Source organism: Pavona decussata, unplaced genomic scaffold, assembly GCF_977016875.1.
Source record: "Pavona decussata unplaced genomic scaffold, jaPavDecu1.1 SCAFFOLD_195, whole genome shotgun sequence".
NCBI lineage: Eukaryota > Metazoa > Cnidaria > Anthozoa > Scleractinia > Agariciidae > Pavona > Pavona decussata.
The window spans coordinates 221,949-248,547 of NW_028145604.1; the positions used below are offsets into that span (position 1 = coordinate 221,949).

The 26,599-nt window shown below is 41.2% G+C and overlaps 2 protein-coding genes across 3 annotated transcripts in view; one reads left to right on the top strand and one right to left on the bottom strand.

The window, feature by feature from the left end:
• The window catches only part of LOC146461552 (uncharacterized), a 38,536-nt gene continuing 11,937 nt past the window's right edge, over nt 1–26,599 (top strand). For both annotated transcript variants that reach the window (XM_085086431.1, XM_085086430.1), the window contains exon 1: nt 1–795. Coding sequence is in view for 1 of the 2 variants with exons in the window: in XM_085086430.1 (XP_084942556.1) it covers nt 793–795 (3 nt within the window). In the remaining variant the exon portion in view is untranslated. The remainder of the gene's footprint in view (nt 796–26,599) is intronic.
• LOC146461553 (uncharacterized) lies at nt 533–26,599 on the bottom strand. Its single transcript, XM_085086409.1, has 6 exons — nt 26,388–26,599; nt 6,404–21,098; nt 5,267–5,678; nt 4,100–4,707; nt 3,124–3,235; nt 533–2,221 (listed from the first exon to the last, which is right to left on the bottom strand). The coding sequence occupies exons 1-6, from the start codon at nt 26,418–26,420 to the stop codon at nt 2,137–2,139; spliced, it is 15,945 nt and encodes a 5,314-aa protein (XP_084942535.1). The 5' UTR covers nt 26,421–26,599; the 3' UTR covers nt 533–2,136.

The window sequence follows — 26,599 nt, forward strand, 5'->3', positions numbered from 1 at the left end:
TCGAAACGTTTTATTTTTCAGTGTTAAAAACATGCAATGCTATAGATTGAGACAAAACGTGTGTGTCAAGGCAGCAAGGAAGCAATACCTTTACGGTTACCACTTGTGGATTACTTTTCGTGAGTTTTCGCCTTAACCATGGAAAAAAATAAGGCATTAGAAGGATTTTCATTTGAATTTATTGACATTTACCTACGGATATATTGAATGTGATCTATCAACTCATCAAATTGTAATGTATGCATGCAATTGGTAAATATAGAAATGTTAACTTGCGGCTTGTGCTAAGTGCTAAGCAAACCTTACTTACTGCGAAAACGCGGACCAGAAGGCTCACCGCTTCTTAATAGAAGTATGACCGTTCCGAAAACGTTTTGGCAACCTTCTTTGAAATTATAGTGGGGGTCCCGTAGAAAACGCAGTTTTCAGCACAATAATACAAGATCGTCCTTAGAAAGCTCTGATCTTTCTCTAGAAATCGAGCAAGCCCTTCCGTAGAAAACCGCAGGCGCCTTCCGTTGAAATTTAAAACTGTTAGAAATGTTGCCCTTCCTTTATTAATATGAAACACAAAACAGGTAGAAATTTAAAACAGTTGCGCGCGCATTTGACTGAGAGGGGATTAGATCCTAGTCTTCCCTAACCAGGCCTGGTTGCTATTGCTGCTTCTTGGCGCCATTTTTGTTGTACTGCTCACTGCTCCTGCGATGGTTCTCTGTCAAGATTGTGGAACTATAAAAGTCAACGAAGGCGGAAAATACTGCCACAATTGTGGGGTTAAATCTTCCCAGAATGGTAGGTAAAGAAACAATATAGTGATTGAAGAATTCAGGGTCACTTTTGTGGACCGTATTTAACTAATATATTTGCCAGCATAAAGGCCGATTTAGACGGTACAACTTTTGCTTACCAATGTGCATGTGGCATGCGATTTCCAGAGCTCGCGCTGCTCGCGTCATACAAAAAATTGCACACAACTTTCGTCATTCACTCTACGACATTTTTCGACTCGTGAACGTCTGTCGTGATGCATTTACACGACACGATTTGTGGTCAGTCGTGGCGTAAGCTAGTCGCATGAGATATTCGTAAGCAAAAATCGTACCTTCTAAATCGCCCTTAACGACAATTACTAAATTGGCAATAACTAAACCTAGTAGAAAAACCTATAGTGAAGGAGGATTGAAACACAGAAAAGAAACAGCGATTTTTGTCCCAATTTAGCCTACGAAAGCAGACCACACTTCCCGCGCACTGGTCACGCGTCATCGCTAGACTCCCGACTTAGATTCGGCTTCCACCTTTTTTATAAAATTCCATACTGATAACGTAACAACGACATAACCTCAGGGCTTTTTACCGCCAGTTGAACTACCCAATTGGCTATTTTCCTCTTTGATCGTCCAATATTCCTTTTTCTAAGTTGAGAATATATATGGGTATACAGTTATGAAATTAAGATGAAAAAGTCCGAAAAAGTGAGGCAATGCTGCTAAAAATATTCAAACCTGCCTAGGGTCAATTTCATCTATGCTCCATCTATAATAAAATTCTTCAGCTTATTTTCAATATACTTTTTTCATGCTCTCACCATTTTCTTATATAACGAACTAAGCACTGTTTGTCTTTTTACATGTTAAACAACAAAAATGAATAATAATTTTCACTGTCAATATGCCATCATTGATTTGGCCCATGGGATAAATACTGATGTCGCTTAGCTTCTGTTTCTTCCTCAAACTGCTTGCCTCGGGATCAAGATCATGTAAGATTTGTTCAATCTTATTCCGCCGGCAGCACGTGGACATTGTACTTTATTTTAATTTGCTCAGTTAACTGAGCAAACTCGTTATCTTGCTATGCAGTCTACAAACAGTTTCCGTAATATCAGCATTTGATGGCATTTTTGTGGTAGTTATAAATTTGCCTTGTATATCTCAAGGTAAAAACCAATGATACTCGCTTATGATGGATTGATTCCAAGCTATATTCAACTTGTTTGAGAATCATTTAGACAAGATTTCTGTGATATGACATAAAGAATACATTAACGTAATGCTATAACTTTGACTAATTAATGAAGTCTTTAACATCGCTAAATTGTGGAATCAACGTATTTCTAGACAAGGCACCGCCTTATCTGCACGGACAAACTGCTCCATGTCGGTTGGCCACCCAAACCCTTCGGCTTGTTAGTACACTCTTTGTCTTTCGTTTTGAACTAGAGGAAAAAATAAAATAACATGGCGTGTAAATGGAAGGAACTAGAGATCATAGCTAGCAGTTTCATCTCATCATACTAGCATTTTGACACGGTGGGTATACTGCTAGGCGAACTGAGAAGAAAGTAATAAGCCCGGAAGAGAGGGTACCATTCCCGTTTTAAGGAAGGAAATGAGACCACCTGATTCGTGTCTTAGAAACGAGTAATACAAAAATCGAACAACAGCAGAGAGCGGTTGGTGGTTATCGCTCTCATTGGAGTCTTTTCCAACGTAGTAGTTTCTCCCAGGAATCAATTCGATTGACATTCTTGAGAATACAGGACCTTCACACTTGCTCGTGAGAATTTGGAGAAAACATTGCATCCGCTTTATTTAGGTCGCAAAACATGGGCTTTATGAAATTAAGAAAAATTGAAAAAATCGCGCGTTGATTTAGAATAGTAAAGCATATTGCATAGAAATCCTGCCAAACGTTTACCTGTTGAAAGTTTAGTAACTAGTTAAAGGGGCCTTTATTAGATCAAATATGATAGGGCGCCTTGCATTTATCAGAAGTGGCCATTCTGACGGTTCAGTTTGCAAATGGGATGCCTTATTTGTACAAGAAAGTTTGCTGAATGAGACTCCATTTTGTAAGGAATTCGAAGGACTCGCATATAATCAGTGCTTTCAAATTGGTGACCGGTATGCCCGACAACTTCTGGCAAATGGGTGGCTCCCTAAGGATTGTATATAAAACTGACAACGGGAAACAGGTAACTCACAAATCAGGGAACACCTAACGTTTACATCGGGAAATCTGAAATATCACCCCAAAGTCTCGTAATGTGAGCGGTTTTAAAAGAATGATTGTTTTAAATAATTGAAGTGATACTCCGTACATCTTTTAGAATCTTACCTTGATCTTCTGCATCTGCTCAATCCTAAAAAACCGCAACTCGTGGAGTAATAGGTCGTTGTAGTAGTATAACCAGTAGTGTAGTAGTATTGTGTTTCTAGGCGACAATCATCTGCAAGAAATAGATAATGTAACAAAGCTGAAAGTTAACTGAAATTTATTCTACGTAGGTAAAGTAAAGGATACTCAATAGCTCCATCGAGTTAATTTGTCTTTTGTTAGACTGTTCAAGTCACGTAAGCAAGTGTAGCTGGTTATCTTGAGAAGATTTTGTCTTCATTACACTCATCTGTCAAGTGTTGGTGCGTACGATGTACGATAAGCATGTAAAAAAAACCGCACAGCATTACCAGCGAATTCAGTGCTGTGCGCCTTCAAAATTGGCTAAACAAGGTTGAAAGGTGTTCTGCCAATCAAATTTTCCATAACGTATAAGGCAGAAGTAAACCGAGTCCCAGAACGGGAGGTCAAAAGTTTCAAAACACAAATTTGAAGGAATGCTTTAAATGATTGCGACGTTATAATTCGAGTCGAATTTAACAAAAATGAAAACATCATGGCTCATCTGTGTTGTAGCTCACGACTTCGCAGGGGATCATGACATCATGACAAGGCTTCTGATTCCAGAAACACTTCAAATAATCAGGTAAAAAGAGCTATTTCCTCTTTTACTGAGGTGGCAACCAGGATTATTAGATTGAAAGCTGATTTTCTTGTGGCTCAAAAATCCGCTCGCGATCGATATAGTTGTTGAGATTATCTTCCGAGACCAATAGCTAGATCGTCAGTAATTGATGAATCGTGACTTTCTTAGCAAACGAATCCATTACCATTATCACAAAAAACAACAACGGTGCTGTGTGATTGACGGAAGACATTTGCCAACATGGAGGTGTGATTTCGAAGGTCGGGCAGCAGTAAATTTGATGGTAAAGCAAATGGCAACAAAAGTGATAGGATTTAAAGGCAGACTTACTATGGCAAGTGTTTCCAGATTTGTAATAACAGCGAAGACAGTCACATCGATATGAGCCTTGAGTGTTAACACAGCGGGAGTAGGATGGGCAGCTGTACCGTCCTTCGGAACATTCGTCAATGTCGACACAAGAATAATAACCCTGATTTCTCCACCCAGACACGCAGTTGCATTGGTATGAGCCTTGTGTGTTTGCACACCTCGAGTTGGACGGGCAGCTGTGGGATCCCTCCGAACACTCGTTAATGTCAGTACAGCTATGAGGGCCTTGATTTCTCCAACCAGAAAGGCAGTTGCATCGGTAGGAGCCTGCAGAATTGATACAAGTTGATTGGATAGGACAAGCGTTAGGTTTATCTACACATTCATTCACGTCTCTGCACGTGGGCAAACGAGCATTTCTAGGATCTGGGTACCAGCCGTTGTTGCAGATACAGTTCCAGCTTCCAGCTGTGTTTACACAATAAGAGTTTCGATCACAACCGTGAATGCCGCGACTGCATTCGTTAATGTCCACACACTGGAACTCTGAAACTTTCTCCCATCCTGAATTGCACACGCAATAATAACTTCCAAGAGTGTTGATACATGTGGATGGATTGGGACACCTGTCAGTGGAAAAGAAATTAACAATGTTGATTAAAGAAAACTCGGTTGTAAACATATTCCTCGATTAAATGCAAACAACCCCTTAACGAATATGTTATATTGCTCTAGCAATAAATCACGATCTCATTTAGTAATGGCATCATTTGCCAGTATTAGGAATTGAATCAACAACTAAGTTCTGGTTGGTACCGTCGTATTTTGGCGTTTGGAGCAAAGCTTTCGCAAGTTCTAATACCCCTTTCTGTAAAACACTCCTAAAAATGTTATTTGACTTCAACTGGTTTATCTTAAAACAGGAAAGTTAGAAACAAAATGCTCCGGTCGCATGCACAATCAGTGGAACAATTCAAATTTCTCAATTTAACAAGTGGCCAGGTAAAATCTCTTAGGCTTCTGCCGTGATTTCTATGCTTAACTTGCGTATACAAAGCTCAATAAACGAGCGGCAATCTTTCAGTTTCAAACACATCCAATAAATGATCCACAAGGTAACAGGTGCTGACAATGTTCTACAAAGTAACTCATACTCGCAATCAGTGGTACAGTGGAAAATGGTACCTGTCAATTCCTTCACCACACTCGTCGATATCAGAGCATACAGGATGTTCCCCTTGTCCTCTCCACCCTACGTTACAACTGCATTTAAATCCTCCTGGATAATTGATGCAGGAAGCTTGTGGGTCGCACACATTTGGGAATTGACACTCGTCAGTATCATTGCAGGATTTACCATCAAAGGACCACCCTACAAGGGAAGGACACTCGCAGCGATAGGACCCTGGCGTGTTGACACATCTGGCAGGTGACAGACAGTCATGGGAACCAGCAAGACATTCATCAGTGTCCTCACACGAAGATGAGCTATCGTTCCACTGATATCCCAGGTAGCAAACGCATGGACGTAAAGCAACTGGATTTCGGTTGCAAGATCCATAAGGCCCACAGATCTCGCCTTTTATAATTGGACATGCTGCAAATTGATGGATAAAAATCTCACAGCATTAGAATATAAATAATGAGTCATTCAGGGTTTGTTTATGTGCTTATTTTCCATCTGAGTTAATCAAAGTTATTTAACAGTTCATAGCTTGTATACCTTGTACATTACTTACTGACTTAGTAACATACCTTGCTACATTCTAAGTTTTTCAATCATGCAAAACAAATTAGGTGGAATCTTGTTGGTATGTCCACATTCGGGTCATGAAACATTTCGCTCCACTAAAGCGTGGTGTAGTTTTGAGATGAGAATATGATTGCGCTAGTTCAATTTTGTTCGGACCGAAAAAAAGTTAAAATAATGACGAAGTGGTCGCGTTAATATCGTGCCGAGTGAGGCGAGCTTCCACTAAATCTCCTCGTAGGACAAATATCATGGACATGATCGTGGAATTTTTTTTTTTTTTGGAGCTGAACTGTAAGATATTTACGCCGGTAACCAAAACTTATACAAATCACGAGTCAGAAGAAACACCGGGAGAGAGTAATTTGTGATGAGTCTAATAAAATCCACTTGTTGCTGTTGTTGTTGGTGTTGTTGTTGAAGCACAATCATGAAACCTTACTTTTGTTGAACGATGAATTGGACGTGATTGTCTCATTAACCGACGCTAAACATTTGTCAAGGTCAATAATTATTTAACTTCCAAAAAGAACTATATTTTCGCAACACTTGTTTAAAAGTTCATTTCTTACCTTTGCTACAGTTATAGCTGAAGTAGCTGTCATCACAGAAACACGACTGGTTCTTGTACGTCACGAGGTCGTAGTTACATTTACCGTGACCACTGCACAACTCTTCAGGGAAACAAATACTACAGTCTAGTGGTTGTCTTGTCCAGCCATGTTCACAGTAACAGGTTCCATTGAAGTCGCAAGCTCCATGACCCGAGCATCTGACATCTGGATTGCACACTGAGCAATTTGCGCCGGTGTAGTAGCTTAAACAATTGCATGTGCCATTTCGCAAGCATTGTCCATGTCCAGAACAAAACGTGCCTGAGTCACATCTGGAACATCTGCCGTATGGTTCAAACCACTGGCGCCTCCATCCTTTATGACAGGAACACGTATAACTACCTTGGGTGTCTGTGCAGTATGAATTCTCGACGCACGCGTGCAGTCCAAGCGTACACTCGTCGATATTAGTACAGTTTTGTCCATCACCTGTCCAACCTGGATTACACTTGCATTTGTACGAGCCAAGAGTGTTGTAACAGGAAGCATGCTCTCCACACAAAATAGAGCTTACTGTGCACTCGTTTATGTCTGAGCAACTAAAACCATTACCAGAGTAGCCGTTGATGCAACTACAATTATATCCGCCTATGTAGTTATGACAAGACGCCCTTGGGTGGCATTTATTCAAACTGCTATTGAAACATTCGTTTATATCTTCACACAGTAAAGTTTCTTCTCGACGAAAACCGTGTAAACATTCACAGAAATACCCTCCCACAGTATTGACACACACCGAGTTCTGGGTGCAGTTTGCTAGAGAGCATTCATTTATATCAGAGCAGTTGTTGAGTCCATTTCCACTAAATCCAGATTTGCACTCACAGTTAAAGGAGCCTTCTGTATTAGAACACGTCGCGTTGGGATGACAAGTATCATTTGCAAGGCATTCATCAGTATCGTAGCAGGTCCATCCCCCGTCGTTGCTTTGAAATCCTTCCAGGCAAACGCACTTGTAAGATCCTGCTGTGTTATGGCAAACTGCTCTTTTTGTACAGTTATGAACAAACATTGTATGGTCACTGTTATTTGTATAAGAACTGGAGTTCACTGTTAAATTCCAAGGAATGGATACCAAAGTTGAAACATGCAATCCAGTTTGGATGACCTCTACCATAGCCTGAATACAATCTATGTTTCTGTGATCATCTTCTTCACAAGCACAAATCAGTGTGGTGTTGCCAGCCTTGCTTCCATCGCTTGAAACATTGTAAAACACACAAGTTTGTGTTGATGCACAAACGCCGGCTCGACATTCCTGAAGTCGTCCTTCAACAGTTTTTGTGACGGTACCGCCACATTCATCAATTTCAAAGCAAGCATCCCCACTTTGAAAGAAACCTAGCCTACACTTACACTCAAAACCTCCTTGAAGATTGATGCATTCAGCATTGAGATCACAGGAACCATAAAACTGTGGATTTATGCACTCGTTAATATCAATACAAGCTGTTCCGTTTTGATTTTCAGTATACCCTTCAGGGCATACACAGTAATGTTCAATGCCAATTGCAATGCAAGTCATATTTTCATGACAAGTGTTGTTACCGGAGTCACAAGGACTCACAGCATCACAGGATGAGTTGTCTACAGCATCACAGATGCATTCGTAACCACCCAACAAGTTTTGGCACACTGGAGTTGAGGACGGGCAGTTGAACATATCCCAAGCGCATTCATCTATGTCTGTGCAGGTGCGTCCTGTGTTTAAATACTCATCAATGCAAGAGCAGACTTCATTGGTTGTTTCAGTTGTGTTTCCCTTCGTTGAACGGGTTGCATTATGCGTCTGGTTTCTGCACTGATACTTGGTGCAAATTCTACCTTTGTCTTCGAATCCTTGCATGCATTCGCAAATAAAACTTCCTTTTGTGTTGGTACAAGTCGCAAAAGTATCACAGTCATGTAATCCAAGGATGCATTCATCCAAATCTTGGCATTCATCATTTGAGGGAGCAATGAACGTCCATCCTTCCTTACAAGAACATGAATAGTTACCTGGCGTATTTCGACAGAACTGGTTGATGCCACAGACAGAGCTATTGACGCACTCGTTGATATCAGCACAATAAAACCCATCACCTTGCCAACCCTGTGTACAACTGCACTGAAAACCGCCGATGGTGTTGGTACAAACTGCATTTGCTTGGCCTTTGTAAGTCGAACAGTTGTGTTCCTCTTCTGCACATTCATCCACATCAACACATCGTGGGTGTTTATTGAAGGAACATCTTTCCGACGTGGTTGGTGATGAAGAATTTTCTCTTTCTCGCCATCCATCCTTGCATTCACAACTGTAGTTTCCTTCAGTGTTGACGCAGTGTTCGTTTTGACAACACGAGTGCTGATGGAGGTTGCATTCATCGATATCTGTACAGTTTCGGCCATCCCCGGTCCATCCATCTTCACATATACATTTGTATCCTCCGGGTAAATCAAAACATCTTGCCCTTATGCTGCAGTTATTAATTTGATCTTTACATTCGTCTACGTTTTTACAGAAGATACCGTTCCCGAACCACCCTGGGTTGCAGTAGCATTCAAATGTTCCATTAGACTCAATGCACTGACCGTTCCTCGAGCAAATTTCACTTCCGTTAAAACAGTTTCCCCTTTTCAAGCAAGAGAATCCATCTCCATAAAAACCACTTTTACATTGACATGTTACATATGGTATGGAATTGTTCGTGACAGTACAGAGTGCATTTTCATCGCAAATGCTTAAGTGAGACTCAGCTTCACATCCACCACAATCTAAACCGTCAAAATGGCAAAGCTTTGTGTCACAGGCCGGGTCACAGGAACCATCACCAATTGACGTGGTGGAACAACCAGGGGAGCACGTGCAATCTCCAGCATCAAAGTCGCAAATTCCGTTGTTACATCCAACGTCACAGTGGCCATTTCCAACAAAATGTTTTGGACATTTCTTTGGGGGGCACATACAGTCCATTTTGTCATAGTCGCAAGGTTCTACAAAGCAGTCGATGTCGCAGACTCCATCCCCTAAAGACGAGTTGAGACATCCGTGAGCACATTGACAATCACTGGCGTCAAAGGAACATTCTTCTACTAGGCATTGAGACTGACAGGTTCCATCTCCAACCATGTCCAGTAGACACCCTGGTGAACACTCTTGTACAATTGACTTAGGACAGTCACCGTTATCGAACCCGCAAACCTGTAAATTGCACACAGAATCGCATACACCATCACCTCGAAAACTCACAAAGCAACTTTCCGAACATAAATTTACTGTTTCACCAGTACTAGGGTTGCAATCTCCGCCATCAAAATTACAAGTAGATTCATTACAGGATAAGTCACAAAAGCCATTCCCAATCATAGGAGGTGAGCAGGCCGGAGGACAGTTGTTTGCCGCAACCTGTAATATGCAGTCTCCATAGTCATACATACAACCAGCAACGTTGCATTCCTCGTCACACATGCCGTTTCCCAGAAGCGTCGGATTGCAAATGCACGTCGAAATGACGTCACAGTCCCCTTTGTCCAGGCCGCACATTTCTGAATTGCACTCATGGTCACAAAAACCATCTCCCAACATTGTTGATCGGCATCCAGGAGAGCACTCTTTTTCAAAACAGTCACCACCATCGAACATGCACACAGAGGTGTTGCACATTTGATCACACGAATTATCGCCAAGCCAAAGTTCTGGGCAGGTACAAACGTCCTGACAGTCTCCTTTATCGTTTGAGCACTTTCGTGTATTACAATCTGGATCACAAACACCATCTCCAATCCAAGTTTCTGGGCATAGCGGAGTACAAAACTTGACTTTGGAACAGTCTTCACCTTTCCAACCAAAGTTGCAAACACACACTCCATCGATGCAGGTGCCATGACCAGAGCATCCACTAGGACATTTGTTAAACTGGCACTTCCTTCCCATGTAAAAAGCATCGCATTTGCAAGTGCCATTCGCGAAACAAACACCGTGTCCAGAACACGAAGTTAATGAATCGCAGGTGGGATTATTGTTCAGTGTTGGATTAAAATGACTAAACCAGCGGACATCAACGTTATTACGTGGTATTACCAGCTGAAAACATGGCGTTTCTGATTGACTGTGATTTGCAACAAGCGTGAAGCTAAGTAACTGGGCGTCTACAAGTGTATCCAGACCTACTTGAAAACTGGTTTCATTTTTCAGTGAGGATGTTTTGATTTCAGCGATGTCATAATCAGAGCCGCTTCTTCCGTGTAGAGAGACGTTATGCACTCCAAGTTCAATTAATTTTTCTGCTGTTACCAAAATCATTTTTTCCATTGATATGTTCTGAGCTTTTAAAGATTCCACAAGTATAATCAACGGGCGCCTGTAGTTTCTGTAAATTAATGTAGAATGGAGAGGAGTTGAGTTGAGTGTTTCGAGCAAGACCAGTTTTGCAAGGGAGAAAACGCTGATTGGACCACGTGCAATAAATAGATTTGTCTCTCCGGATATTTTCTGTAAGTGATACAAGATTCTCAGAGAACGAATGGAGTAAAAATCGTGAATACTTCTTGGATTTAGTATGAAATCAGTTTGGTTGGAATACATCGATACGCATTCTCCATTGTCGTAATTACAATCTTTGGTATTACAGGCCTGATCACACATATTATTGTAGAAATGAAGCAGTTGAGAGCAGCCTGGGCTACATGGAAGAAGGAAGGGCACAGGATCTTCGTACCCATCGTCTCGTGCAACTTCTAATCTCACAAATAAAGGAAGAACAGGGCCTACTTTCGGAAAGGCTGTACCAATTTCCTGTCCACTCTGCACGCTAGTCATATGATTGGGTTTTAAATGAGAAACGGTTACAGTATAACCTTCCCACTCACTGTTAGGCCACCCATTGATTTGAATAGTGTCCCTTTCTATTTTAACGTTGCCAGAAATTGGAGAATAGATGATCGCAGATTCCTTTACAAGCACGTCAACCCAGTGCGTTAGCTCGAAGCAGCCTTTCAATAACATTCCAGTGCACGGTTCGTTTACATTCCACGTACATTTGGGCGACTTCAGACACTGTTCTCTGTCTGTAGTGCCTTTACAAGAAAATAGGGATTCGCTTTCGGGTGCGATGGATCCAAAGAGACCACAGAAGCTTTCCAACCCAACCTTGTTCCTTGAAAGACGTAGCATTCTGGGAAACTTGTGATGAAACCTTTCACGCGCATTACTGTTAATGCATTTGGAGTTTCCTTCAGATATCGGAATTGTTACAAGTGAATTAACTGGTATTGTTGGAATTGTGATACGTGCGATATTTTCCTTTTGAATGTCAATTTCTCTTACATGTGACCACGAAGACATGGTGTGAAGAGTATCGTTTTGTCTTGTCTTGTACACACAGCCTCTTTTTGAACAATCCTTGCCATAAAAACCAGGCAAGCAATAACACTGGCCATTTTTGCACATCCCTTTTCCACTACATTGTCGACCTTGACTTACTGAACACGAGTACGAACAGTTGTGGTACCAGTCTGCTCTTTTGCAAACAGCCGTTGATTTTGGTCCACGTGACCTACCTTCGGTACAGTGTCTGCTTTCTTCGGAGTCACACCAGACACAGCCTGGCTGGGACACACACTGGTAGCATTGTTGATTAAGTTGGCAATTGTTGGGACACGATGACTTGAAGAATATCCGTTCTTGATTGCAAGTGATTTCTGTGGTATTCGAAAGGCATGTTTGAGAACTTTCGCACCAAAAGCAACTTCCGTTCTTTCCACTGAAAACACATTGCCGACAAGTTGTGTGAATTTTACAAAGGTTTTCCTTCACCGATCCTTTTCTATAATCTGTTGTATTGAGTTTGAACAAAATAACTTCAAACAGGTAGCTGACGCAAAGATCCTTTATTGGAGAAAGGAAACCTTCTAGGCCAGATGTTAGATTTGAAGTGGACGACGTGATTGAGACTGACTCCAAATTTTTACCATTCTTCAATATTTTGGTGAAGTTGTTGAATGCCGTGTATCTGTGTTTCCAGCTGTGGTGGACATTTTGCTTTGATGGGCAATAATAGTCGAATACTACGTTCGAGAGCTTTGCACTCTCAGAGAAATTGGTTACAAGTGCACCCAAAATATATCCATCGACTGCACTGATGATTGTTGGTGTTGGAAGTAGCTCCTGACACAATATTTTGGTTTCCTTTGAAGTATTCCAGGTATTAAGAAAATCCAGTGTAGTAAGTAGCCCAGCTGTAATCCATGTGAAAGTGTCTAAGGGCTTTTGAATGTGCGGTAGGAATGGCGTGTTGTTATTTCCACCCGTGTATCCTGCATTTCCCATTCGTGATGACAGTATCCCAGCAAGAATAAAATCGATTTCAACCTGGGAGTCAGCAAAGTCGTACCGATTCCTCAGGATATTCGTTGTGTTCAATTTCTGCAATACCGAATGAGATACGGGGTAGAAGAGCGATAAATACTTCCAAACTTCGTTGAAGCGCATCTCACTATTGCCTGTTGTTAAAGTCTGTGCAAGAGACCATGCCAATGACGCAATTTCCGTTAATGTTTTCTTCGGAAACGTCTTCTCTAATTCCGAGATATCGCAGTAAAATAGATCACACGGAGTGGGTGAGATGTTCAGAACAAATGTTTTACTGCTGCTACTGACAAAATTCCAAGCCGTGACATTAATTGTGAATTCTCCTGATTGTGGAAAATAATGCGTCGTTGAGTCAGTCACATTGACAGCTGAAGTGTTGTCTCCAAAGTCAACAATGAAAGACACATTTGTTCCCTTGGCTGATAGTGTAAAATATACGGCGCGGCAAGCTCTGCGATCTCCACCTATTTTAAGCTTAACATCCGAGACTGGAATTTGAACAACAATTATCTCCGTCGCTGAGTCACTGCTGACATCGTTTTTGGCAAATATTTTTACTACGTACACACCTGGAGAATTAAAGGCGTGTGAGGCAAAACCATACTCGCTGAAGCCGCTGTTGAAACTGTACTTGTACTGAACATCTGTTCCAGACAACGCAAAGGAGGACAATGAAACTACTTTTCCAACTGCTTTGGGACTGTCTGACATTATTGCGACACCTTTAATCGGTCTATGACAGACCACACCATTTCCTAGCCATCCACGTCTGCAGATACATTTAAACGACTGTCCGTCTGGTCCTGAGCGAAGACAAGTGGCATTAGGATGACAGTTGTGTTCGCCAGTTGCGCACTTTCCTTTTTTAATGATGTCATCAAAGACAGCCACCTTGTTTGCTTTTTCCTTGAGGACCTTCACGAGGGTGTCTGAAGAACGTGCAGCTTCCTTACGTGCATCCTCTTGCAATTTTCGTTTAAGTTGTTCTTCTTTTTGAGCGTCCTTAAGCTGCCTTTCTTTTTGCCTGACATGTGTTTGTTGGTTACTTTCATCACCCTTTAGCTTATTTCTTTCTTGCTCCTTATTACGTTTTTCATCCACAAGCGCGTCACGGCGATGTATTGAACGTTTCCCAAACCATCCACCAACAGTTTTCATAATTTTTCCAGCCAGATTACGAAGTCCTCGAGCTATCTCATCCGCTATTTTCTGAGCTATTTGGCCGATTCTGTTGACGACATTTTTCAGCGCCTTCGAGATGTTTCTTAAAACCCGCTTTGCTTCCTTCACGGCATTGTTTATGCGTATCACCTTTTCAGTAGCTTGGATTAGAGCTTTTCCTGTTTCTTTCAGTCGTCTACCCGCTTGTTCTGCCACCTTTGAAACTTGCTGAACTGCTTTCCCAGCAGCCTCAACAGCCTTCTTAGCAGCCTCTCTTGCTGCTTTAGCCGTTTCCGCAGCAGCTTTAACAGCTTGTTCAGCAGCCTTGGCAATCCTCTTGGTAGTGTCAGCAAGGTTATTGAGGAATCTACCAACCTCTTTTACCAGTTCTTGGCCTAGTTTTAAGCCCATTTTGAGCATGTCTTTCATGAAATCTCCCACATTGCCGATAAATTTTACAATTCCACCAATGACTGCTTTCAGTAGCTGAAGAGGATACTTCTGAAATAGATCCTTTATTAGAGCAGGGGCTTTACTCATGGCAAGATTCACCAAAAGTGAAGGAATTCTGTCAGGCCTGGCATTTCGTGTGTCGAACGTTAGTAATGGCAGATTTATCGTCATTCCCATGAAATGAAACGAAACCTTCAGTGAACTTCTACCTGGAAAAGAAATCGTCAGATGACAGTCAAGGCCAGTATCCAGCGCAATTCTTATATCTCTGCCAAGGACTCTAATTTTGCCAAGATCCACTCTAACATGTACCACTAGGTTTGCTTGCGCTTGAATGTCAATGGATAAACCACGCCTCCTTATTTCCATGTTCATATCTGATCCCATGAACTTAGACGAGGCCCGTACAACTGACCTGGAAGGGGAATCCTTTATATAAAGATGAGCGTTGGCCAACTGTACCCCAAAAAGATAAAAATCTACTGAAGAGTCAAGTGTAAATACAAGACCAGGACCAAATACAGCCCTAACTATTCCGCCAAATTTAACGACGCCCACGAAATTGAAATTCAGCTCCCCCAAAACTACAATCATGTCTTTGGTTACGTTTGCCTCGCCAGTTAGGAGTGGTACATTAACAAGTTTTATTTGGGCTTTTGCAGATATCAGCATTGGATTCGAAGAATCTTCCAAATTAATATTTGCCGTGGCGTCAAAACTTATTTTCACCAGCCCACTTATCCCAGCACTCAGTCGTAGGGAGAGGCCAGCATTGCCAAAGTTCTTCATTCGAAATCTGACATCAGTAGAGAGAAGAATTAAATCAGCGGAAGCTAATATCAATGCATCATCTCCACTTTCCTTTACTTGATACGGCCAGATGTTTTTGTTCATCTTCAACTCGTTTGGAGATGACGCTGCAAACTTAAGCAAAGACCATCTAAAAGGACCGATGTTAAAAGCGATGTCCAACACACGGTATCGGAGGTCAACAATCTGCAACAACCACTTTGGTTCTAACGTTTTCATAAAATTCATCCAGCCAATTAGGAATTTCTTACTATCAATAGGTGGGACATCTAGCTTGAGTTTGCTACCTCCGGTGTACTTAGGCAGTTGGAGCATAGTCAAATGGTTTTCGTGCGCCAGTTTCAAGACAAGTAAGGTGTTGTTACCATCTTGCACGTCATCCATGGATAACAAGTAGTTTCTATCTGTATAATATTTTGTAAGTCCAACAATAAGAGACGCTATTGTGCCTAAGTCCTTAAAATCTGGTCTTCGATGATATATTGTCACCTGCCCTTGAAGATCGAGAATTGTCGCATATTTCACTGACAATGGCGCGGCAAATATTGGAATCGGCAAGTAACCTAAGATGACGATGAAGCAGTCTTTGCAGATAATGTGTGTTTCCATTTCCTCTGAATTGATAAGTAGTTGATTTCTTTTTGGAAGGTGTGAGAGAAGTATCACAAACTTCAGATCCCAAAGATACACTTCAATGTCGACGTCCACAAAGGGCAACCCAAACACAGTGCCAATCGAGAATCGCTTTAACGAAATGGCTGCCAAATCACCAGTGAGACTTACTGGCAAGACCACATCTACAGTTTCACCATTCTGAACTTCCAGACTAAGGGTTAAAGGGCCATTTTCGGATACTGAAATACTAACTGATATTTCTTCTGGAAATTTCGGGCTTTTAAATCGTTCCATTCCCTTTGGAAGGTTGTCAGTATTACAGCCAATCCTCTTTAAGGAACCTATGATATCTGGAGGAGGCCACAACGGAATATTGAGTCTAAACAGGTTGTAAAGAAACGGGATATTTTTGAAGAACTGTCGCATGAAGGGCAGCGTGAGTGGAATGCACAGCTTGTCTAATCCCTGAACATCAATGATAGCCGAAAAGCCATCTCTTGTGTACGCAAAGGAAGGAAGTTTAAGCCTAACGAAAGAATCTTTTTCACAAAGCCAAGTGAAGTCACAGACATATTCCTCCGACTCTTCCTTCTTGCAAGGTATTAACTCATCCCGAAGTGGTATAGTCTCGAGTCGTATGGACATGTCTAGTTTCTCTGTTATCAACACAGACATCTGAAGACTGTCCTTGAATACTTTCAAAGGAAAAAGCTTGTTAAGGACATCGAAGCCACTAACATCAAGGGAGATCCTAACTTCTGGTTCCGTTGGTGCAGCAAAGACAATTTGTGGGTCAGAAAATTTGATGTTAAGACTACAGTCTAATCCGGCAAGTTTTAAATCGACTCTGGCATCAAGAAGATTCTTCTTAAGTGTGAGAATTGTCATGTGTGGTGTAACAGTTATTAATCCTTCCAGATCACCAAAGTGTTTTTCCAGCGGTATTCCTGTAAAGGATGTTTTAACGGCGGCATTAAGTTTCCAATCCTTGTTCTGCGTGAAGCCGAGTTCCAGATATTGAACAGCCAGTCTTGCTTTAAAAATGTTCGATGGGTCCGGTAATGGCAGTGGAAAACTAAACCCCACATCAAAGTCATGGAGGTCACATCGGACACTGGCATTAACTAAATCAAATTGGGGTTTGCTAAACGTAAGGCTCAAACTATTCAAACTAACCATATTAAAGTTCAAGAACGCGACAGGGACACTTTTAAGCAACCGATCTCCACCAATAACACTCGCCAAGTCAGACAAAGATAATGGCTGATACGCAAGGCCTTCGATATTTAAGCGAACATTGTCTTTGTAAACCGCTAGAACTGTTTGAAGAACTGCTTTGCCGAGACTTATCATCACGTAAATTGCGATTTTTACTGACTGCTTGGCGGTAAAAGGGTTTTCAATGAAAAGCTTTATATCAATATGCTGGATCTTTATTGTAAGGGGAAGCCAGACGTCGCTGAGATTTGCCTCGAACGCACATGTTATGTTGAATATTTCAAATGGAGGCTTCGGGTTGAAAGCTGCTTTAAACGTTTTCAGCACAAACTTGTCAGCTTTTGATAGAATTTGGTCAGGAAACAGAGCTCTTAGATCAAATCCACCACCTGTCAGTGCCACAATGTCTGCTACTGACAACTGATTGACTTGCTCGGAAAGGATGGCAAGTTTCCAGGCTTGGGATGAGGTGTGTGGCATTGTAAGAACTCCTCGTATTTGCACGACATTGGCTCCTGTTCCAAGGATAATGAGACATGCTAAACTCCCAGCTACACTCACTTTATTGGCTGTTATCACATCAATGTCAGTCGTTATGTCTGTTATTGTCAGCCAGTTGTCTATGATGGTTACGCGCTTTTCAAGGACAAAACGCATACTGAAGCTTTGCATTCGTAACTGCCTCAAAGGCGGTAATAAACGCAAGTTCAAAACCTTCATGGAAATTTTCAGCCTTTCAAAAACAGGTGGGAAAAGGTTTTCTAGGCGAAAGCCGCTGAGAAGTTGTATTCCTATTTCGTTAATCGTAATGTCCGGAAAATCTTGGAATCCCAACTTCAATTCAAGCACGTCCGGTAAAGCTGGTGGAAATTGTAGTCGAAATGAAATGGGTAGCGCCTGCAAGAAAATCTTTCCCAGTAGAGTTGCTTGAACACTATGTCCAACGCTCACTTCCAAGGTGATATTCTCCATTGCTAGTGGAAAGCCTCGTAGCTCCCATCGTTTTAGAGCTTTTGCTGTTAAGTTTAAAGAGTTCAAACGCGCCGTGATAGGCTCGAAATATGCTTCAAGTGGCCAGAGTCGAACGTTTCCAATGACGTCTGATATTGGTGTCAAGAGGCCAGCTGGGATCAATTTTCCAACCAACGGTAATGCAGCAATGTTTGAGAGATTGAAAATAACCGAACGTTGCAATTTTATTGTGATCATTGAGCTCCGAGATTCTGGGATGTTGCATTCTAGTGGAAGCACCAGCCGGTTGTTGCTGTCCGCAAACTCCAGACTTCCAGATACGTTCAGTGTAAAACTGGGAATGTCACTGAGGTCTTTGACATGGAGGTTCATGGTGGGATCTGTCAGCAAAAAGGACGACTGGAAAAACGACCAAGACTTTGCTATGCTCACGGTAAGAGAAAATGAGTATAAAGAATCTAAATAGTTCGAAAACTTTACTTCTGCAAATTGTACCGATGACCCATCTATAGCATTGAGGCCAAGTAAATTAACGTCTGGTAAACTGTTTAAACCTGGAATCATCTTTTTGAAAGCGTCTTTTATAAGTGGTTCCAACTTACTGGTATTTATTGGCTTAACTAGTCGGAATGCTTGGCCATGAGATGTGTTTTTTAGCTCTAGTTCCAAGATTATATTCCCCAATGAAAGAAACCCTGTTAATTTGAACAACTGAGCATTCATAAAAACCGTGACATTGGAAATAGTGAGAACATCAATCCCGCCGAGGTCCCATGATGTGTTACGAATCGCCCTTAACTCGGTTATTTCAAATTCTGTCAACGTTTCATCAAACACAATTGTTTGTCTTTGGAGAACTAGCTCGGGAAGCCATGATCCAAGGACGTCTGGAAATTTGCTTCCCACAGCAGTGTTTAGTATTCCAGTAAGCTGCTTGAATGAAAGGCGAGGTTCTTGATTTTCAGGAAGACTGATTGTCAGCAACTGGTTTCTTGATAAGGGGACATTCAACTGAAAAGGTATGTTCGCGCTGCCATCAACCAAAACGATCACTCCTTCAATGAATATGGCAAAAGCCTTCCCAACGTCAATTTCAATGCGAATAACTATATCTTTAACGCCGAAAAAATCATCAAATAGTTCCCATGAATACTTCCGTAAGGTTCCCTTTAATGTTACCCTGGTCAGTGACAGGTTGCTTGATAAATAAAAAAGCACTTTTTCAAGGGAAAACCCTTCAACGACTGACAGTTTCGTTCTCTTCAGACCACTTGAAATGTTTTGAATTCTTTCACGTCCAAAGAATCCTCGATAAACGTTGACAATGAAAGACGAAGCCTCTTTTACCTCTACAGTTTCTGTAAGTTCAATGATTGGACCTTTCTTTGACGGTGGCCAGTTCATATGGCAAGGCAAACTTACATTTCCAAGAATTATTTGACCACTTACAAGCGTTTGATTCAAAGTGTGAAGGATTCTCATATGTCCAAGAAAAAAGTATGGAAAGGCCCACGTTGTTCTTGACGGGATTTCCATTTGCAACATGGTTATTTGAAAAGAGCCGTTTAAAATGGGTGAAAACTGCAACTTCAACTTTGTAATGAGAAGCCCCTTTAAAACTGTTTTCAGAAAAGAGGGAAAATCACCACTTAAAGTACCCAGTTTTGATATGTTTTTAAGGTCTACTTGTAACGTCTTTGTATCCTGAAGGGACAATGACAAAGGGTTGGCTCTTGTTGGGATTTTCATATCAAAGGGGAACTTGGCGAGTGGTGGACGACCAATGACTACTTGGCCAAAAACCTCGGCCTTCGTTTCTGCAAGAGACGAACTCTGAGCAACACTTACTTGGACACTTAATGTTGAATTAAGCACCTTTGTTGGTGCTGATGCTTGACTGAAAACATTCCATTGACTTGGCAGTTCAACGAGGATGCTGAACTTAGCAATTTTAAGCTTCGGCCTCAATTTATACTTTATTTGAAACCTCTTAAGACGAAAATCATATGGTGAAACGTTCATTTGCATAAAGTTGATGTCTGGGCGATGCTCTTTTATTTCTTCGACGCACATAAGTAAAGCTTCAATATGTATTGATGTATTCCTGTGTCTCTCTGCTTCTTTTGCCGCCTCCAAGGTCAGATACTGGCTCGTATCTTTAAGCATGTTAACCCACAGGCGTTGTCCACAGATGTCTATAGCGGCTTTAAAAGAGGTCTCGATTTCTGTCAATTCTAATGTGGCATTATTCATTATCACTTTTCCAAGAACTGGAAATGGCCTTCTTGAAACAGTCTTCATGTTCACTATAGAGATGTTTGAGAGCCCAGCGGATGCACGCAAACGTAACTTTGCAAGTGTGATGTTTTGAGAAATGTCACTGATTGCGTGCAGACGCTCTAAATCCATTCGAGCAGTAAGCAGGGGAATCAAGGAGCTGAATTCTAGAACAGCAGTTTTATCACCTACCACAATTTCCATCGAATGACGCAAGTTTTCTGGCAAGCTTAGTTCAATGGGCAATCCATTGTTGTTTGGATCATCTTGACTCTTTGTTAACGCCATGAAACCTTTGGCTCTCATTTTGAATGTCCGGTTTACAAAATCAAAGAGAAGATTTAGTTTTGGTCGGACAACCTTAAACCGGAATTTGTTCAAGGCATCCCAGCCGGGGATATTGAAAACCATTTTAGCAGATGACAGGTTTCTTTCGTTGAAAGATATCACGAAACTCTCGATAGAGAAGCCAAAGTTTGCAAGGCCCGCAAGCTGTAAAGGGGGCAACGAGCCATTAATGCATACCTGCTTGGTAAGTCTCTCAACAAAGTCACGAATATCAGGAACGGGCAATCTCTGGTTGCTGGGCATTTGTATGGTATCACTGGTGCCGAGTGGCCAGGGAAACTGAAGAGGGAAGCGAAGACCTCCAATCGTCGCTTCACCATGTTGCACCCCAGAACTGTCCTGCCAGATGTTTACCAGCTCGATGTTTTCTTTACGCACAGCTTGCTTCACATCAGACAGAGAGGAAAACTGCTTCTCGTTGATGGAAAGACAACTGAAAATGCAAGCCGCCTACAAAGGTAAAATCAAAGGCTCCTGTGAGCCAACTCATGAATGCAGAAGTGAATAGTGGTAGCCGTAAAGCGGTACTCGCATCAACCTACGCTACAACTAAGGATTCGTGGACGCCACGCCGCATTGCGGAATGCCTTATGTATAAACAATTAGTCTAAACAATTAAATTACACATGCACTCTGACTCCTTCCGATACGCGAACCAACACAAAGGTGGACGTGTGCGTTTTTTGGTGGTTTTGCGTGGTTGCCAATGGACAAGAAAGCGTCCAGTTTTTCTTCCAAGAACCTCCGTAATTATTTTTCCTCGCGCCGTGTTGTTGCCGAATGAAACTTGATACATGCGAACGATTTTGGTTGCCTAGCACGTGACCTAAATCTTGCTGTTTACAGCATGGTAATGTCCCTTTCTACGTTCAAACGACGGCTTTTGTCGCGTTTAATAACGTCGGATGAAGGTTTTAACCATGCTAAAGTTGCTATTTTGGCTTTATCCAAGTGCACGTAAATATAGAAATACATCAAGCGTTGAGATGCAAATTTTCAGTCTTTTTTCTGTTGAATTGATCTTATCGCTCAAACTGGACCCTTAATGCATTTTATTGCGGCTTCTGTCTGGGAAAATTTCATCCGCTAATTGCGAGGACATGCATTTGTTTACATTACGCTTAGGTGTAGCGTTTCATCAATTAAAATACAAAAACACACAAAAAGCTTTCCTAAATAAAAAATTTATTCAGATAGGTCTTTTTACAGGCCTAAGAAGCAAAAGCGTATAGTTTTCCCCGCGAGGCGACTTGCAAGCGATTTGAAGTCAATTTTGAAGCAAATTTATCGGAGCACGTTTATTAAACATTTTACAACAACTGTTCGGAATACGAAAAATCGGTCTACCAGAATAGTACTTCAGTACAAATTTACAATCAAACCTGTAATTATTTGAGTGTTATATTCCTATCTAGAAACACTGATTGCAGATCCGCTCCATCATCGGGCCAATAAAACCACAAATCGAAGAACAATTTCTCCGCCTTAATGCTTGATTTGCGCTGTTGGAACTGTAGAGCATCCCTTAGAAGTTCCTGTTTCAATTCACCGTTTCTAAGAGGTGTGTTTCCCTTCCGAAAACGCAAAATTCGCTAATTTCGACCAGCGCCAGAGTGAAATTCCGCTAGGTTACGATCACTCATTCATTGCGGATGCCTGAAAGTTAACAGAATCGACCAACCAACCAAGTAAACTACACACATCGCTCTAACTCGTTCATCATTGCGCATGCGCGCATTCACGAGTTAAAAAGTCAACTCAGTCTCACCAATATTCCGTCAGTTTAGAGAGAAACCTATTGTCTTTTCGACTCCAAATCATTAATGAATGGTAGAAAAAGAGAAGTATCGAAAATATATCATTCGAGCTGAATTTTTTGGGGTGAATTTTACCAATTCTTGACTTCGGCACTGATGCGAAGCTTAATTACGCTACAACAAAGGTATCAAAATGGGTCTGGATTTTAGAAGCCAGGTCGGAAAACAGGTGTGGAAAATGGCATGTTTTGGTCTGAAATAGGGTCAGGACTTGGACAACCGGGCGGCACACCCCTACCGAGAATTCCGAGGGGGGGGGGGGGAGCGGGTTAACAAGATAACGACAAACTATTCACATCTTCATCACCCGTGTAGTGCTGATAATTTCATTTTCGGTCACTTCAACTGAACAACAAAGGAAATGCCACGAGTTCCATGCTCTTAAGGTGATTCCGCTGAAAAAGAAGGAGTATTTAAAATTGTCTAAGACTTGGTCCAGTTCATGACTATGCTATGAGCATTACAAAAATGCAATAAAAAATGGGGGTCACCGTGCTCGTTTTTGTGCAACCTGGATGGCTATTATAGTAAATAGATGACCCACAAGGTTTATATTAGGAACGCTAGTAATCAGAAAAGGGAACTATCATTTCTAGAAAAATTAATTTCTTGCATTAAAATATCGAATCAGTTCAACAAAATTTACTTTAATCTTACACAACAAACTATTTTCATTGAACTGGAATTAAGATTATGAAGGAAATTAAAGATTTTGCTGCGTGTGCACGTAAGCAGCACTACCTAAATACGTGCTTTCGAAAGCATTCAAATAAAAATATCTCAGAGTAGAGTATTAAACTTTTCTTTAAATCGCGATATATAGTGGTCAACCGTATGACATTTTAATTGATGCATTAAAAAATGGGGGTCACCGTGCTCGTTTAGAAGAAAAGGGCCATTTATTTTCCTGCCGAGCCTAAGCTCAAGGAAATCCCGTAATGTTGTGCGTGCGCGCGCTAAATGACGCGAAAAATTATGCGCAGCAAGGATGCGCAATGCAATTCAACGGAATCACCTTAAGATCGATTTACACGGTACGACTTTGTCGCACGCGGCAAGCTTACGACAGGCCTACGGCACGAATTGTTTCGTGTAAATCAAACCTACAACTCGCTTACAACTGTCGTGTACGTGACAAAAGATGTAGGATAAAACATGTTTTAAGGGCGATTTAGATGGTACGATTTTGCCTACGATTTGTCGCTTGCAACATGCTTACCCCATGCCGACAACACGAATCGCGTCGTGTAAATCAACCTACAACATCCTTACGACAGTCGCACACCACGAAAAATGTCGTAGGATTTTAAAACATGTTTTAAAATCCTACGACAATCGTAGGTAAAGGCAATGTTGAGTGGCGAGAGTTGTGTACGATTTTTACATGACGCAAGCAGCGCGCGCTCTAGAAATCGCATGCGACAGTCGTAAGTTAGAGAAAATTGTACCGTCTAAATCGCCCTTTAAAATCCTACGACAATCGTAGGTATAGGCAATGTTGAATGACGAGAGTTGTTTTGCGATTTTTTGCATGGCGCGAGCAGTGCGCGCTCTAGAAATCGCATGCGACGTCGTAAGCAAAAGTTGTACCGTCTAAATCGGCCTTTAAATAGCTGACAGCTTTTTATCCCATGGATGAGATAACTCAAGTAAACAAACTCCCAAAAAGGCGCTCTTCATTTTTTTCATGTTTTTTAGTTAACAAGATGCCTATACTGGCATTTACGTGTGATGCTGTGGCTGATTCATTTATTCCAGTTGTATGCTTCGCAGATTGATAAAACTATCCTTGCTAATGGAATAGTTTGAGTCACGATGATCGCGTTATGTTGCTTCCCTTGTGTTACGCTACTTATGGTTGTACCGGAAATTCCATTACAATAACGTCAGCTTATCAATGAGCTTTGCACAGTCTCATCGTGGTTCTACAACTGTCAAACAAAGCATGATTCCTTCGCCAGCAACTCGCCAATTTCCACCGTTGTAAATGTCGAGTGCTTCTTAGAAGTTATTCTTTCGATTTACCGCGGAAAGTGCCATGGCACGCATCAGTGACGTCGTAAACAAAATAATGCAAGTTTCTGGTAAATTATAAAATGAACATTTTTAGATCTTGTCAGCTTTCATGTAATATGACTAATATATCAAACACGAGACACAGGGTTTCATCACCTATCAAACACCGAGAAGAGAGTTGAAAATACGACGTGTAGCGGAGTATTTTTGACGAACTTCGAGGTTTTTGACATTGTGATGATACACTGTGACGAGTGTTTGATATAACTTCTCAAACAAATTGATTTTGAAGGGAAAATTAAGGATGAAAAAACGAGGAGTTTTTCATCAGATATCCAAACACGTCACGGTGCATGATTTCCTTTGTCTTTGGCTTTTGAATTATTAATTACAGGTTGTAATTAGTTTTAGAAAGATGTTTCAAAGGGAAAACATGTTTCATTTTAGCAATTTACAAATGGTAATTTATGGGAAAGCAAAAGGACGCGGTCGAGAAATTTTCATCGACTGTTTAATACATACCGTGTAGAATTCATTGAAATGTATGTGAACCATGAACGCAACTGAATAACTTTCTTACCGGAGTACAGGATCAAAACCTTTTTGGTACGTTCATTGAATAATGAAGCATAATACAGACAACTAGCTTTCATTGAAATAGTTCTTATTTAACAAGAGTTAGTCATATTTCAGATTATTTTTACTTGAAGATTGCGTGGACTGAACTCCAAAGAAAAAATTTCACGCATTTATGTTGGGCATGAAATGTAATGCGATACTTTGTTCAACAGATTTCCCATTGTGAGATCAGCTTTCGTCCACACAAATCTACCCGGAAGTTAAAAAAAGTATGCCTTACAGTAATTTTTTAATTTTAATTGCCAAAACAACTTCACTTGCCTATCGGGCAAGTGATGGTCAGAATCCACTAGCCCGATCGCAAAATCCACTAGCGCCAGACTATTGGACACGAATTTGCATGACGTAGCTGCACATGGCATGCTTCCATGAACTTTGAATAAAAACGCTTGCCTCCACTTTGTTCCACTACGCAGTATAAAGCTTAATCTTGGCCTTATATTTGCTGACGCAGTATCTTTTTTGCTGCTTGTGCGATCATGGATATCCATGGTACAATCCAACCTGACTTGCACGTGATTCGAAGTTGCAGCCAATAAAAATCACACAATTTTTTCGGGACGGGCACGGGATACGGGAAAGTTAAAAAAAAGAAGGCAAGTTTTTGACTCTCAAGAATACGAAAGGAATGCACTACCGAATTTAAGACGCTGGCTGACTACGTCATCCCGGGTAACTGAATTACCGGGTAAATAATCTTCTTTTGATCCCTCTTTATGTTCACTAAAATAATTAGGTTGTAAGTATTTAATTTTTTTGCTTGGATGTATGTGTAGAAACAGGTACAATACAACATAATCGCTTTACAGATGAGTCAGATGTTTCCTTAGGCACGTTACCAAACAACACACTTCTCCTGTTTCAAGCTGTTGTTTTCGATGCAGTGTTTTCATACGAAACAATCGCATGCTAGAGAAGAAAGGGTTACCGCTATCTCTTACAGGTTGTCAGAATATAAAAATGTCGTATGCTAGGCTGAAAATTGGTGACTACACACCACACTCCTTCCATATTTTCTTCTAATCCATCGGGTGTGGTAGTTATTCTTCCTCCAATTTTCTCTTTTAACGTTTGCAGAAGTGTTGGCGAAAATTGTTTCAAAACATAAATTCAGGGGGTGCGGCATTGCGAAGTCTCGATTTCTTTTACTAGGTTAAGCGAGTCCAAGGGCCCCTCTGAAAATCTGTAATGCACCATTTACTACCTCTTTTGGAATACCAAACTTGCATTCAATTTAAGATGTTACTATCTTTGCTTTTTGACTTACCAAATAAAGCAAAGCGTAGATCCAAAGAGCCATATTCCACAGAAAGACGCTCTTAAACGCTTGCAGAATCTCTGTGTAGAACTCGGCAAATGGAATGAGTTGTTATCAACCTTATCACCTTTGCTGAAAATCTGATGCAGTCTCACAAAGCTTTTGTACGGTCACTAGAATACACTTTCTCTGCTATGTATCTAGCATGTGAAAAGTAATCC